This window comes from Scedosporium apiospermum (assembly GCF_000732125.1).
Source record: "Scedosporium apiospermum strain IHEM 14462 chromosome Unknown SEQ_SAPIO_0044, whole genome shotgun sequence".
Lineage (NCBI taxonomy): Eukaryota > Fungi > Ascomycota > Sordariomycetes > Microascales > Microascaceae > Scedosporium > Scedosporium apiospermum.
The window spans coordinates 229,775-244,268 of NW_015971745.1; the positions used below are offsets into that span (position 1 = coordinate 229,775).

At 54.6% G+C, this 14,494-nt stretch overlaps 3 protein-coding genes across 3 annotated transcripts; 1 reads left to right on the forward strand and 2 right to left on the reverse strand.

The window, feature by feature from the left end:
- Window positions 1-1,772: 1,772 nt before the first annotated feature.
- Window positions 1,773-4,902, forward strand: SAPIO_CDS0913 (Calpain-1 catalytic subunit; the record flags this gene model as incomplete). Its single annotated transcript, XM_016783591.1, has 2 exons — window positions 1,773-3,259; window positions 3,330-4,902. The coding sequence occupies 2 exons, from the start codon at window positions 1,773-1,775 to the stop codon at window positions 4,900-4,902; spliced, it is 3,060 nt and encodes a 1,019-aa protein (XP_016645865.1).
- Window positions 4,903-5,060: 158 nt separating this feature from the next.
- On the reverse strand, window positions 5,061-8,358 carry SAPIO_CDS0914 (Uncharacterized protein; the record flags this gene model as incomplete). The annotated part of the gene is made up of 8 exons (XM_016783592.1): window positions 5,061-5,270; window positions 5,347-5,522; window positions 5,595-6,155; window positions 6,268-6,656; window positions 6,726-6,844; window positions 6,925-7,665; window positions 7,735-7,991; window positions 8,067-8,358. 8 exons carry the CDS (start codon window positions 8,356-8,358, stop codon window positions 5,061-5,063), a joined length of 2,745 nt encoding a protein of 914 aa, XP_016645866.1.
- Window positions 8,359-9,539: 1,181 nt separating this feature from the next.
- SAPIO_CDS0915 (uncharacterized protein) lies at window positions 9,540-12,763 on the reverse strand (the record flags this gene model as incomplete). Its single annotated transcript, XM_016783593.1, has 6 exons — window positions 9,540-9,588; window positions 9,715-9,848; window positions 9,925-10,739; window positions 11,113-11,441; window positions 12,142-12,160; window positions 12,526-12,763. The coding sequence occupies 6 exons, from the start codon at window positions 12,761-12,763 to the stop codon at window positions 9,540-9,542; spliced, it is 1,584 nt and encodes a 527-aa protein (XP_016645867.1).
- Window positions 12,764-14,494: the final 1,731 nt, after the last annotated feature.

The window sequence follows — 14,494 nt, forward strand, 5'->3', positions numbered from 1 at the left end:
GCTCTATCGACACAACGTTGAACCCTCTCGTGATCCTTCGTAAATCATCCCCTCTAAAGGCCCCAATGCATATCTGAGTTGTCACCCACCCCCATGAACCAAGCCAAAAGGGTAAAAGATGACATTTAATTACGACACCCGCCACCGTCCGGGAGCAGCCTCGGCGTCTTTTCTGGCTATATCCTTGCCCCGTCTCATCTCACAGTGATATCGCATGCTGACATGCATACATTCAAGCGGGGGTGAAGGAGGGAAGCGACAGGCCACAAATCCTATCCGCGCTCTCTGACTTGCTGAAACACGAGCGTGCGGAGCGCTGGATTGGAGAGTGGGTGGTTCGGGGTCCTTGTGTGGAATGACATGCTGGTCCGCCTTCTTGGCTCAGCTCTAGCCCTGTCGGTGGCCTTTCTTGGGGTGGTTGGGTAGATTGATATCAAGCCTACGGCTTCGTGCCGCTCTACGCCGGATTAGCGTCTCATGGTTGCATCCCCCCCCCTTTCCCCCCCCCATGTCCCTAACAGAGCCCTTCGTGTTTTTGCCGAATACAAAGGTACGGGGCTCACATCTGGGGCATTGAGGTCTATGTGACGAGAAAGCAAGTGCATAGCGACGCGGCACTTGGTCGTGTGCTCGACCCAACACGCGTCGCGATCGTTCAGTCTGTCACCATCGGCATCGCCCATCCGAAATCAAGGTCACGCAGGCATGCGATGCTGGACAATCTGAATTTTGTCTGCCACCATGCTTCGTAGTCCCCCATGTACCAAAGCATTCCAAAATCAAATATCTGACCACGCAACAATCTCCTTGGCCAAGTTGGGCCGCTCAAGGTTTTCCATTTTAAGACGGCGCAGGGAGGGTAGCACGTAGTTTCCAGAGGATATCATGGCTCTTGTCTTTGAAAACGGTTGTTTTTTGCAGCTCTGAAGGATCAAATGCTGGGCTGCCAGACCCTCTTTAACGGCCTGCCCGACGTTTTGGTCCTTGGACAACCCCCCTGCAGATCAACCTACGCAGCCCTATGACAGACCGCCACGGCAAACAACATAGACGCCAAGCCCGGCCGGCGCGTAGCTCCGGTCTAGTCCAGAATTAGATCAAGAGAGAGAGCATTTTCGTATCCTGCCTGCACGAGATATTTTGCACGGCGGTTTCGCGCATTCCGTCCTCCCAGTTCGGCCCTGTCGGAAATGAAAATATCCCAGCCACCCCGCATAAGGCGAGACCTTGTCCGCGAACCGAGCCGGGGGTGGTGGAGGGGAGGGGGCATGGCCTTGAAACAAGGGCTCCTGGTGGTTAGGAGCCAGAATGGAGGGGCAGGAAGCTTGCTCTACGGACGAGAGCTAAGACCCCTCCCCGGTTGGAACCACAGGCTGCGTGGCAGGATGCATGTAAGACGAGTAGGAGATGCATCTCTTTGAGTGAGCACCTTTGTCCCGGTCACACCACTTGGGTGAGAAAGGGAATAGCTGTCCCATGCAATGCATATTATTAGTATACAGGTAGGCAGCAGAGAGCAGTGACATTTCGTGCTCACCTTGGCATCAGGTCTCGTAGACCCATGATATATATGAGGGAACTTCTCCCCCCATCTCTAATCGGTTCCCCAGTGAGCCTCTTTGTTTTCCATCTTTCTACCCAGCTGTTTCACAGAGCTCATTATACCTATACCTTAGCTCCTCAAGCTTTTGTTTTTTCTTCCCTTTTCTTCTTCTTGCTGTAATTCAAAACCACATAAAAAAAAAAAAGGCGAAAAAAAAGCCCCCTTCACAATGGCTCCTCCCCGCCGCTCCCACTCGGCGGCCCCCCGATCCCGATCCCGCTCTCGTTCCCGATCTCGCTCCCGCTCCCGCTCCCACCACCGCCACCGATCCAACTCCCCCAACAGCCGGCGCTTCGACCCAACCAAAAACCCGCAAGAGCTCCTCGCCGACTTCTGGACCCGTTTCCACTCCAAAAAGCAAGGCAAAGTCACCTCCATCTTCCCCCGCACGCTCTACGCCTCCCTCCTCCCGGGCACCCACGCCAAGGAGGCCCTCGCAGCGGGAGACGACGTTGTCCCCCCGACTCCTGGCGGCGCGCAGCCTCCCACGCGTAATGCGGCTGAGAGCTATGAGGCCGCGGCGAGGGAATGTCGCGAGAGGGTGAGGAGGGCTGTGGCGGAGTGTAAGCGGACCAATGAGAAGTTTACCGATCCGGACTTTGATATCGAGAGTGATCCGATGGATAATTGCTTGTATGGCTTGTATCGCTGGTGGGAGGAGATTGACTGGTTCATGTGGGCCGGGAAGAACGCCGCCGAGGATAACAATCACTGGCCTCCTTCTTCCGCAGCAGCAGCGGCGGCGGCGGGATTGGCCCGCTTCGGTCGCAATGACGATGAGGCCGGAAACCGTCCTCGCGGTCGTCCTCGCGATCCTCCCCCGCCCAAGGAGAGGAATTCCGGTCCTCCTCAGCGCCTTCATCCTCCCCCCGCCGCACATCGGGACGAATCCCCAAACAAACCGCGCGACAACGACGAAGATGGCGTCCGCTGGGGCTTCATGATCGGCCCTGGCTCCGTCCACCGCGTCTCCTGGATCTTCGAAAAGCCCCAATTCACCGTCAACGGCTACTCCTCTTCGGACATCATGCAGGGCCGCAACGGCGACTGCTGGTGGCTCGCCGCCGTCGCCACAATCGCCCACCGCAAGGACCTCATGGATCGCGTGTGCGTGGCGCGTGATGAGGAGTGCGGTGTCTACGGCTTCTGCTTCTTCCGCGAAGGAGAGTGGGTCTCGACCATTGTCGATGATAACCTATTCCTTACGAAGCCTGACTTCGATTATTATCGCGACATTTATGACCCTGCGGGGAAGAGGGCCTTGAGGCATAGACAGAGGTATCAGACCGGTTCGGAGGCCTTGTACTTTGCTCGTTGCGACGATGAGAATGAGACGTGGCTGCCGCTGCTTGAGAAGGCGTACGCCAAGGTCCATTGCGATTATGCCGCCATCGAAGGAGGTTGGTCGTCTGAGGGCGTAGAGGATATGACGGGCGGAGTTGGCACGACCATCGCTTCGTCCAAGATCTTGTCCAAGGATAATTTGTGGAAGGAGCTCACTAACTCGGAGGGAGAGTTTGTCTTTGCGCTGTCTGCTATGGGCACAGGCTGGGACTCGACGAGGAATGGTCTGGCTCTAGGCCATGCTTACTCTATTCTCCATGCTACTGAGCAAGAGGGCAAGGACGGTACTCGCGTGCGTCTTGTGAAGATCCGGTAAGTTCCCTCTCTCTTCCCAAAGAAGAAGACCCCCCCAAAGAAAACAAGGTTCTAAGTCTTTGAACAGAAACCCCTGGGGCCAACGCGACTCCTACGGTCTCGGCGAATGGACCGGCCGCTGGTCCGACGGCTCCAAAGAATGGACCCCCGAATGGCTCGACAAGCTCCAACACACCTTCGGCGACGACGGCGTCTTCTGGATGTCCTTCGACGACATGCTCGACACATTCAAATGGATCCACCGCACCCGCCTCTTCGACTCCTCCTGGACCGTCGTCCACCGCTGGACCTCCGCCAACATCTCCTGGGTCACGGGCTACCTGCGCACCAAGTTCCGCATCGAGGTCAAGAAATCGGGCCTCGTAGTTGTCGTGCTCACCCAGCTGGATGATCGGTACTTCGTCGGGTTGGAGGGCCCGTATTATTTCGAGCTGCATTTTGTGCTGCAGAAGGTCGGGAGCGAGAAGGGAGAGCATGTTTGTCGCGTTAGGCAGGTTCATAAGTGGGAGAATAGGAGCATTTCTTGCGAGGTGGACCTCGAGGCGGGCGTTTATGAGGTGATTCCGAAGATTACGGCTTCGAGACATGGTGGGAAGGAGACCGTGGAGGAGATGGTCGTCAAGTATGCTGATAAGAATCCGCAGAAAGTGAGGCAGGTGGGTATGCAGTATGATTTGGCCCATGCTAAGCCGGGCGTTGTTGATCACGACCTCGATATCGAGAAGAAGAAGAAGGAAGAAAAGGAATTCGAGGAGAAGAAGAAGGCTCGCGAAAAGGCTAAGAAAGCTAGGGATAAGGCGAAGGCGAAGAAGGAAAAGGCAAAGGAGAAATTGAAGGCCAAGAAGCTAAAGGAGCGCGAGAGGCGCAGGAAGCAGAAGGAAAAGGAAAAGGAGAAGAGGAAGAGGCAGAAGGAGAGGGAGCGTCGCGCGAAGGCCAAGGCTCGTCGGGCCAAGGAGAGGGAGCAGCGAAAGAAGGAGAAGGAGGCCGAGAAGCCCGAAGAGAAGAAGGCCGAGGAGGAGGCCCCCGCTCAGGCTGAAGCCGCCGCCGAAGGTGCCACGGTTCCGGCCGAGCAGCCCGCTACCGAAGTCGTCTCCGTCTCCGAACAGCCCAAGGAGACTACCGAGGCCCCGGCCGCCGCGGATGCCCCCACCGAAACCGCTGAGACCAAGGAAGAAACCTCCGAGCAAGCCACATCCCCCAAGGCCAAAGAATCCGACGCCTCCTGGTCCGAAATCTCCAAGCCCGAAGCCCCCTCTCCACCCCCGGCCATCACCGACGTTTCCGACTCCGACATCTCAGAGTCCGAGTCCGAACCAGAGTCTGAAACCGAAACAGAAGAGGAAGAGGACGACGACGACGATGAGGAATATGAAGCCGCGGAAGAAGCCTACGAAGACGAAGTAGAAGCCGAGAAAGAACGCGAAGAAGAAGAGCGCAAGAAGAAGGAAGAGGAGGAACTGGAGCGGAATAACTTCCAGCTCGATGCCGATAAGCCGCTGCCGTGGAACCCCGTCTGCGTCATGGGGTTGAGGGTGTATGCCAAGGATTCGGAGGTGTCTGTTACGCTTGTTGAGATGAAGGATGATGAGGAAGGGACGGCGTTGACGACTGCTGGGGAGCCTGCTGGTGCCACGTCCTGAGGGGGGATGAAGTAGGAGGATGGTTTGTTTTTGCTTTCTATTCCTTTTATTCTGCTTTTCTTCTTCCTTTTCTACGCCAATGTTTGTCCCATAGGTATGATCTAGTTAAACTCTCCTCAGATATGTCGCATAATGTACGAATTCTCAACTTCACCTTTTCAGTTCTCTTCCCACTTCAACGAGCCAAACCTATCTTGTAGATTCTTCTCCAGCCGCCCTTCGTCCTCGCAATAGTGCGCGAGATTAATCGCCTTGAGTGCCCACTTCTTACATTCCTCATCCTTGCCGACGGAATACAGGTCGACGGCATGGTTCCAAGACATGGTGGCCAGCCATTCCAACTCCTCGTCCGGGAATCTCGAGTCCGTCTTATAGCAGCGTTAGGTTGGAAATGAAAAAGGCTGCCATAGTTTAACAAAAGTGAAGGGAGGAATAAGAACTTACAGTCAGAGCTTCCCTCACAAGCTGTAACGACTCATCTGCTAACTGAAAAGCCATACTCCCCTGGAGCGGAAGCACCATCTGGAAAAGACACCGAATATACTTGGCCACCTTCTCAACCCCCAACCCCTCCAGCGCCCAGAGCTGGTTAATTATAGCCCGCATTGTAGAGAACAGTGCTGCAAAACATCACGCGTCAACCCTTCAAGTGTTCCACACTTGCATCGATGGAAAAGAAGAGGTCACCTCACCTTGCGACGGCACCCCAGATGCCCTCAACAAACAATCCGCCATAGCCTTAAACGCAACCGCATCCCCACACCCTTCCCCGCTCCTCACAACTTCCCTTAAATCATCCCACTGCCCCACCTCCACGGCCCCTTCGAAATCAAACACGAGCAAGGTCGCCAACTTGGCCTTCAAGTCCTCATAAACGGCGCCGTTCATATCCTCCTTGCGCGCCTTCTCGAGCTCGGCCTCGAAGAGAGCGACGTGCTCACGCATGGAAGAGTACAGCCGGCGCTTCTCCTCGAGGACGTCCTCGCGCCGAGCGGTGGAGACGAGCGCCGCCGCCACGACGAAGTGGCAACACATGGCCTCGAGGGCGAGGTCTTTGGCGTTCTCGAGGGGTATGTCGGGCGGGTAGTGTCCCATGATGGAGAGGCAAGCGTTGAAGATCCGGATGGTATGCTTCATCTCCCATGTTTCGCAGTGTTGGATGCCGATGTTGTAAGCGTTCTGGTGGAACCAGTCTAGCTCTTGTACGGTGAAGAGCTTATGATCTTTCTCATCGCGGGGGTCCTTCTTGATCGCTGAAACCGCTATATATATACCTTACCGGTCAGCAGATGCCTTTCGTCTGATTGAAGCTCTTATCTAACTTGCCCGCTTCAAACATTCGACATATTCCATCCGCCGCCTCACCACTCACAACCTCCCTCCCACTCTCAGGATCCAACCCCAAAACCAACAAGCGTATAGTGCACCGAATCAACGCTGGAAGATGCACCGGGCTCGTTGACCCGAAATTATGGTTCTCAACCAGGCTTTTCATCGCCTCTGCAGCAAAGTACCTGCTGCCAACACTTTGCGCGTCGAGGATGCAGGCATACAGAAACTCGTGGCACCTGAGGCCGGGATTGCTCAAGGTCGCGAGGCAGTCTGATGCTAACTCGCGATCGTCGTTCCGGATGGCGACCTTGAACATGAGGTATCTCGTCATGGGCTCCCCTTGGATGGGCTCGGGCATGGCGAGGTATAGCTGCTTGGCATTTTCGAATTGGTTGCGCATCAGAGCGCAGAGTATGCGCTTTCTGGGTTAGGGACTTTAGACAACCTTCATGCCCACTTTCTGGGGAGAAGAAGGAGGAGGATGGACGCACCTTGCAACTTTGGCTAGGTTTTGCGGGCCAGCCGGGTGAAAAACCTCATGCATCGCCAAGCGGCACCACTGATCCACCATCTCCAACTGCTCATCCGCGAACAACGCCTCGACTCGCTTCTAGATGAGCTACATCGCGGGTCAGCAATGAGGGGTTAAAGATCCAATACGGGCATGGAAAAATCCTCGCTAGAACCCACCGATTGCGCCGTCGCCGCAGCAGTCGGCTGTATAGGAACCTCCAACCCCTCTCGCACCCTCTCCAGCAAATCCCCCAGCTCAACAACATCCTCCGAAGCAGCCGCGCGACTCGTCCCCATCCACACCCTCATCACCACAGCCTTATCAACCCACGCCCCCTTCCCCGCCCCCAACACCCTCCCCACAATCAACTCATCAGCAACACTACACCCCAGCACGGCACTCCTCTCATAAAGCCTCCTAACCTGCGCCATCATGAATCGAAAATGCGCCTCCGTAAAGTCAAAACTCTTCACCATCCGCCTCAAGACGTCCGCATACGCCAGCGCATCAAACTCCTCGTCGGGAACGCTCATGAGTAACTCGAGTCTCAGGAGTAGCACGACGAGCTTGTTATCCCCGACCTCAGCCTCTACATACATGACCATGTCTCGCGCCTTGCGTAGGTCTTCGGGCTTGTTCGTGCTCACGAGGGCCTGGACGAGAGCCTGTAGGACGGTTAGGCGCAGCTCGATGCCCGAGCGGGAGAGGTTTTCGAGATCTTGGCCGTCGATGACGTTGTAGGACCGCTCGAGCCACTTGGCTGCTAGTTCGAATTCTTCCTTTTGCAGGAGGGAGCGCCCTATTTCGAAGAGGGCGTCGCAGAGATTCTCGGCGTGGCGGGGGTCGAGGGATTTTAGGGTGTCTCCTGCCTTGCGGTACATGTGCTCGGCAACGTCAAGTCGATCTTCTTTCCAGGACTAACATGAAATAAAGTCAGCATCGAGATCAAGGCGAGAGAGAGAGAGGGAGAGATGGCGAAAGCCCACCAGCACCGTCCTCAACACGAAATACTCAGTCTCCATCCCTCTGAACTCCCCCTCATACTCCCTAGGGCACTTCCCTTCTTTCACCTCCCTAATATAATCCACAGCCTTCTGCAGGCATCCCAAAGCCAACTCCAGCTCCTGCCCCCCACCCTCTATACAACTCCTGGCAGCCTTGAGGGCCAGTCTCAGCAAGTACATCAAGTCCTCCACCGCCACCATGTCAGACCTCTTCTTCTTTTTCTTCTCCCCCTCAACTCCTACAGACCGCCTAGCAACATCAATAAGCAAGAAAGCAAAAACACGACACCGCAGCAGCAGCGACTTCCTCATACCCACAGCACTGTTCGTCGCCGTCGACGCCGCATCGTTGGCCGAGACTTCGCGACGCAGTCTCGTACAGAGATTCCAAAGAGAAATCGCCTCGCACTCTAGCTCATGGAGTGTCTGGGTTTCCCGCACGTCCGGCCGCTGTTGCTGTGATCTCTTCTGCCAAAACACCTTCACCGTGCGTAGGTGGATGGTTACGTCGTCGAAGAGTGCCTCGATGGCTGCGCTGTCGGTTGAAGTAGGGAGGCGGGCTGCGAGGTCAGCGCAGAAGGCGAGGAGGGAAGCAACCTGCGCCATAGTGAGAAGGAGGGGGAAGAGATGTGAAGATTCAAATGTCAGTTTATATTAGATCAGATCCCGACTCCCTTTCACTACTTCTTTTCAATCCACCGACGGCCTCGTCTCCTGCTCGGGAAAGACAGAGAGATGTCAAATATCCCCGGTCTCCTACGGTGGAAGCGCGAATTGTACATTATTAAGTGACACTTGAGTATGTCAGCAGAGGGGCGGATCAAGAAGGGAAAGGGCCTCTCACCCGCTACTCTCCAGGTCATGTCACGAACAAGAGCCGTTGAGACCCGTAAGGCCCGGACTCGAGCCTGCCTAACGAGCATCAACCTGAAGAGCCCAAGATAACGCACTATCAAGAGCGCTCAAGTGGAATATTTTGAAATCCGGAGTTCATTATGGATTCGGAGCGTCACGGTCTCTTCTACTGAAAAGCAGAACCAAGTAACCATGGAAAATCAGAGTTGATAATCGTACCTTCTAACCAAGTTCCCTCTCAGGCATGAGTAGAAATGCACATCCTCATCCTCTCTATCTCTGTTTCTCACTCTCTCTCTCGCACACAATAAGCCACCTTCTATATGCCCAATCCGATCCATTCCCGCTTCGAGACATCCTCCCAAGCCGTTAAAAAAAAAGGCACCAACCGAGAATATCTCGATGCAACTGTATGTTCCCTAAGCACCTAAAGAGGCGAGGAAAATGAGAGGAGAAAAAAGGAAAAAGGAATCAATAAAATAAAACAAGTGGAGTTTAGCGATAAAAAAAGAAGAAAAAAAAAAAACAAAACACCCATCACGCCGATTGTGTTGTGCCCGGATTTTGATCTCCTTTCCTTGGCCCTTCCGAATTCAAGAACCACAAGAAAACCAAAATTAAAAAGACAAGAGAAACTATCCAAGAGCCCATTTCCTACCCATTGTTTTTGTAATGTTTCTGGTTGTTATAATATAGCTTTTGCAATGAGAATAGGAAATCCCAAAGACCTCGCTGGGTCCAGACGTCGTCTTGGCGCTGGAGTGCTGTCCGCCGAATGCGATGCATGTATCGGGTATCGACACAAGCAGTAACGTTGAGTTATAGCAGAAGAGCAAAGAGGTGACCACTTGGTAAAACGTGGTACCGCTTGCTCGAACCTTCAACCGTGGCTGAAGGCACATAACATATATAAATGAGCCCAAGAAGGATCCCTAAGGCTCGGGATCAATGGGCAAAAAGTTGCCAACAATGATGGTAGGTCTAAACAACACGTCAGCAAACTAGAAACCCTGTTTTTCGTCTCAGAGAGAGAAGACTTGCAGTTTATGCTCATCGCGTTTAATCATAAACGAAAATGAGCACTCGACAAGCGTCGGCACATCCGACCTGTCATCCGGAATCTTCAACGTACACGACGTAAGAAGGCTGTCATGGTGCGGGTCGAAAGCGATGGTCTGGAACTCCTCCCAGTACCGAACACACGAGTCCTCGGTCAGAATCTCATGAAGCGCAAGCCGGCCCTACCAGACACAAAAGGTTAGAAAACAGACGAGAGGGGGGGGAAAGTCAAAGAACCACGGTTCCAGGACAACTCACATTTCTAAGGCGCTCGACAGGCACACCAATTAACTCCGCCATCTCCTTATTCCCCCTGAAAATCTCCCCCGTCCTCCTCCACAAGCACGACGGCACCGCCATGCTAGCAAACACGCGATCATACTCCATGAGCTGCTTCTCGAACCACATCTCCACGATGACGAGCTCCATGTCCGTCAGCGCCGACGCCCTCTCGCGGAACTTTGGCCTAAACTGCCCCAGCGTGCGCAGGATCTTCTGCTTCGACGACGCGCTGATGTTGCGGTCGAGATAGGCGCCCAGGCGCGAGTAGCCCTTGATGTAGTTGAAGGGCTTGAGCAGGCCTGCATCGTACTTGGCCTTGAGGAGCCGCTGCATGCGCTCCTCGGGCGTCGCGTTGCCCGACGGGTCCGCCGCTTGGAGGTAGTACTCGCGCCGCGCTCTGTCGTCGCCGGCGGGGGTAGCTCCACCTGCCGTCATGGGCGGTCGGCGACCGGAGGCTTGTTGTTGGTCTGCGGATTGCGGGGGAAGAAGAGCCGCCTGCTGGCGTTGCTGGGGTGAGATTCCGGCCGCACCGGCGAGGCCGGCCGCGCTGTTGTTGCGGAGTCCGGTGATCATGTCCGCGGCCGATTGGCTGAGTCTGGGGTTGTTGTTCGCTGAGGTGCCTGCTAACGCCTCGGCTAGCTGGCCGCCGTCATCGAGCAGGCTGGTGTGGAGGAAGTTGTCAAGTAGATTGAACTCGTCCGTCACCTCGGGCGCAATCATGTAATTGCCGTGATAGGGGAGGCCATTGAGGTGGCTTTGCGCTGCTAGCCACGTGTCTTGGAATCCAGCGACTGTTGCAACGGCAGCAAGAGGAGGAAAGAATGCCTTGTAGGTTAGAGAGTGTTGATTGAATCTTCGAAACTTTTTATTTCTTTCTCCAGAGAGGAAACGGAGCAACAGGTGGTAGGGGAGTGTTGTTTGGAGGGGGGGGTGGGTGGTGTGGTGTGGGTTAAGGCTTCGGAGGAAGGGGTACATAGGAAGGTATTAGTGAAGCTTGGATCAGGCGAGGGAGAGAATACAGCGCAAAACCGTAAGAGGTTACACGCCAAGAGAAACGTGATGCCCAATCGTACAAGAGGAAAATGAGTAAAAGGAAAGAAACGGCATAAGAAAAATAAGAAAAATAAGAAAAAAGGGAGCAAGACCCACACTGTCCTAAATTACCGCCTCCCAGCAGGTTCCCATGCAGTCTCGCATGCGGCGATTGTTGTACAAGATGGTGAAGCGAGGCCCCGCCAAGCACATCATCGCCGAAGGAACCGGAGCCCTGCCTCTGGCGGCCGTCTAAGGACGGCGGACGAGGGGCAGCGGAATCGAATGCGGGCGGCACCGGCACGGTGCCTCTCGCTTGTTGTTGTTGCTGCTGCGGTTGTTGTTGTCCTGTTGGGCCGGACACAGAAGTTCGGCGCTCGGTATCGTCCATGACTGAAGACCCAGCGACGCTTTTCGACTTTCTCGAGTCGGCATCGCGAGGCTCGTCGCGGCAGAGGTGGCTAATATTGCGCTTGATACACCTTGTACAAGGACGTTCCTGGGTTTCCCAACGAAAGTGAGTTAAATGACTCAGTTCTTCTCGAAAATGGCAGCGGGGTTTCAAGGAAGTTAGGGCGTGAGAATGTAGGATGAGACGAGGAAGAAAGGAACACAACGGGAAGGGAAGAGGCGGGGATGATGGAGAGTAGGTAAGGGAGTCTGGAAGCGAGAGGAGACCGTGGAGAAAGGGAGGGGTCTCAATAAGGCAAGTTGAGGCATCTTACATACAAGGTCGCAAGTCATATGCTGAATATAGATCGGAAAGAAACACGAATGCCCAAAGTCAGTCAAAAGAACCAAAACATAGATGGAGAAAATGATGTCCCAGAGCCCAATAGCATATCTGCAGAAGTTGTGTTCCTGGCCCCGGCCGCTTCATTCGCCGTGCAAGGTCAGCAACAGCTGCAGTGCAGGCCGGAGCCGGGGCGACCAAGAGAGCTGATGGTGTCGGTTCTCGGACTCGGATACGAACAGGTGGCTGAACTGATAAGGGGAGAAAACTCACAGAACGGCGGCAGTATATGCAAGCTATAATGTTTTGAACAGTCTAGTGTCAGCGCAGTTCAGCACACACTCACTTGTCGAGAAAGGTGATGAGACGGAGGGTTTATTTCACGAATCAACTTATACAGATCCGCGATCCGCATCCGCAAAACTCACAGGTTTCCCATCAAGTTCACTATTCCTCATGTAGCTGCCCCACTGGGGGCGAGGAGCAAGACGAGAGTAGGTAAAGCAGGTATATCGGTATCCGCCCTAGGCCTTGGGCGCAAAGTCTCACAGGTTGGGCTGCCACGACAAGGGGAATTTTGGAATTGAGAGGGCAGGAAAAGGGCAAAAAAGGGGTAACAGCATGCATTCGTGTAACGGGAAGCAACAGAAAGGTGTGGTCACATCAGGGAGGGAGCCGTATAAAACGCGGCGAACTGCACGAAGGGAGGGAGGGGCGTGAAGAAGAGCAGCAGGAAAGGACAAAAGGAACATAAGGGGGAAAAATTGGGGGCAAAAGTAGACAGCAGGCGCCAAGAGGGAGATCCTTCTTACCATGATTAACCTTCCTCCGCTTCTTTTGTCCGCGCTCAGTGTGAACGGACCCCGCAGCCTTGGACTGCGCATCTCCAGCCTTGGAACCAGCCGTGCTATCCCTGCGCTGTTCCCTACCATCGAGGTCGCGCTGGCGCAGTTTCTCGTCGGGGCTCTTCCCGTGTTGGTGTTGGCGGGCGGCCGCCGTGTCTACCACCGCTTGGCTTCCCATGGAGGCGGCGGCGTTCTGGTGACTCATTGGGCGCTCGTGGCCCCGGTTTCCATTGGGTATATCTCTTTTCGTCGGGGTGGGTTACGCAGGTAAGGGCCGGGATTCGCAGATCATTTGAGGAGGGAGAGCTTCAGATTTTCGCCGGTATCTACAGTTGGAGAGGGGGGGAATGCGCGTGTGGTTGGAAGGGGGGTATATCGGAGCACGGCGAGGGGTTCGATGAGGGAGGGAGAGAGAGAGGCGCCGGGCCAAGAGCGGTAGGTGGAAGGACGAGCTGTTCGGGTGTCTGCAGGAACGGGCAGGAAAGAAAGGCCGGGACCGGGGGGAGGAACCAGTTATCGTCTTGCGAAACGGGGGGTGGGCGACGGGAGTAGAAGAGGCGGCGACGAAGGAGAGATTCGTTCACCGGTGTGCGTGTGCGTGCGTATTCTCGTTCAGCGTGGGCGCAAAAAAAGAGGTCGAAGCTTGCTCTCGGCGTAATGTTGTCCGACACTTTAAATTCCGCTTTCTCTAAGGTCTCAAACTTCTCGTGTGTGCCGGTCGCTACATAAAATATATACAAGGCGCAGGCGCAAAATTTCCGTTGTACGAAGTTGCAGTGTGTCTCTATCCGTTTCTTGTCTCCCTTGCCTTGAAAAAGAAAAAGAAGTTGTGGGTACAGGTACAGAACAATTTGAAGGGACGGAGGATTTCTTTCGTTCAAGTTTCCTCTTTGCTCGCTTGTCTTTTGCGGTTTTGCGGCTCGCGCCGACGCCGAGCATCCAATGATCCGAGGGAAAACAGGACGATCACAAGGCTGCCCTGTGCCCCCCCGTTATCGATAAATGATGGCGGCGGGGATGGGGTGGGTGGTAGGCAGGGGTTCGAAGGGGGGGTTCGAGGGGAAGACTCGTTTCTGGGTAGACTCAATTTGAAAAACGGGGCGATTTCGCGTGGGGAATGTTCTAGTGTAGCGCGGTCGGCGAAGGCAAACTGAGCTGAGAGTTGAAGTAGAGATTCAATGATGGCGATGACGACGGGCTCAACTTCCTCTTGCCTGAGGAAGACAAGGATTTTTTTGCGACTTTTTTGGGGGAAGGTACGAAAGAGGGTACGAAGTACGGAAGGACCCTGAGCTGACTGGAACAGGCGTTGAGATCTAAATGTGGCAATCAATGCAAGGTCGCTCCTGTCCTGCTGCTGCTCACTCTTGCTGCTGCTTCTGCTACTGCCGCTTGTCGTCGGTCGGATCGAACTACTATTTTTATCCCGGTTAATAAAATTTCTCTTTTTTTTGTTCTTCGTCTTTTTTTTTTCTCTCTTGTCCCGCTCCGGTCGGTCTGGTTCGCGCTGAGGGTTATTAGAGGAGAGCGGATTGGATGATCGGACGACTTGGGCCGGCAGGTCGTGGACGTGTGTCGGCGTGGGACAGTGGGCAGTGGGACGTGGACCGAAGGGAAGGGAACCAATGCACTTCAGGATGTGCGCACGAGTTCATTCCCAGTTGGGATTTCAATCGATCGATATTCCTTCCAAGCTATCACCGCCGCAAGGGTTTCCAATCAGAGAAAAATCTGGAAGAACGAGCCGGGCTGGTCCAAGGAGTCGTGAGGAGGGGTACTGAGTACTTTGGGACTGAGGGCGAGATTGTGGCTTTTACCCCGCACCTCGTGTCATGTGCCGCGGTAGATTGTACATAGGAATGGGCTGGATTTGATGTACATCATCGTACTTCTTGCTTCGCACTTCGCAGATTGCTTTCGCACACAGGCCAGCACT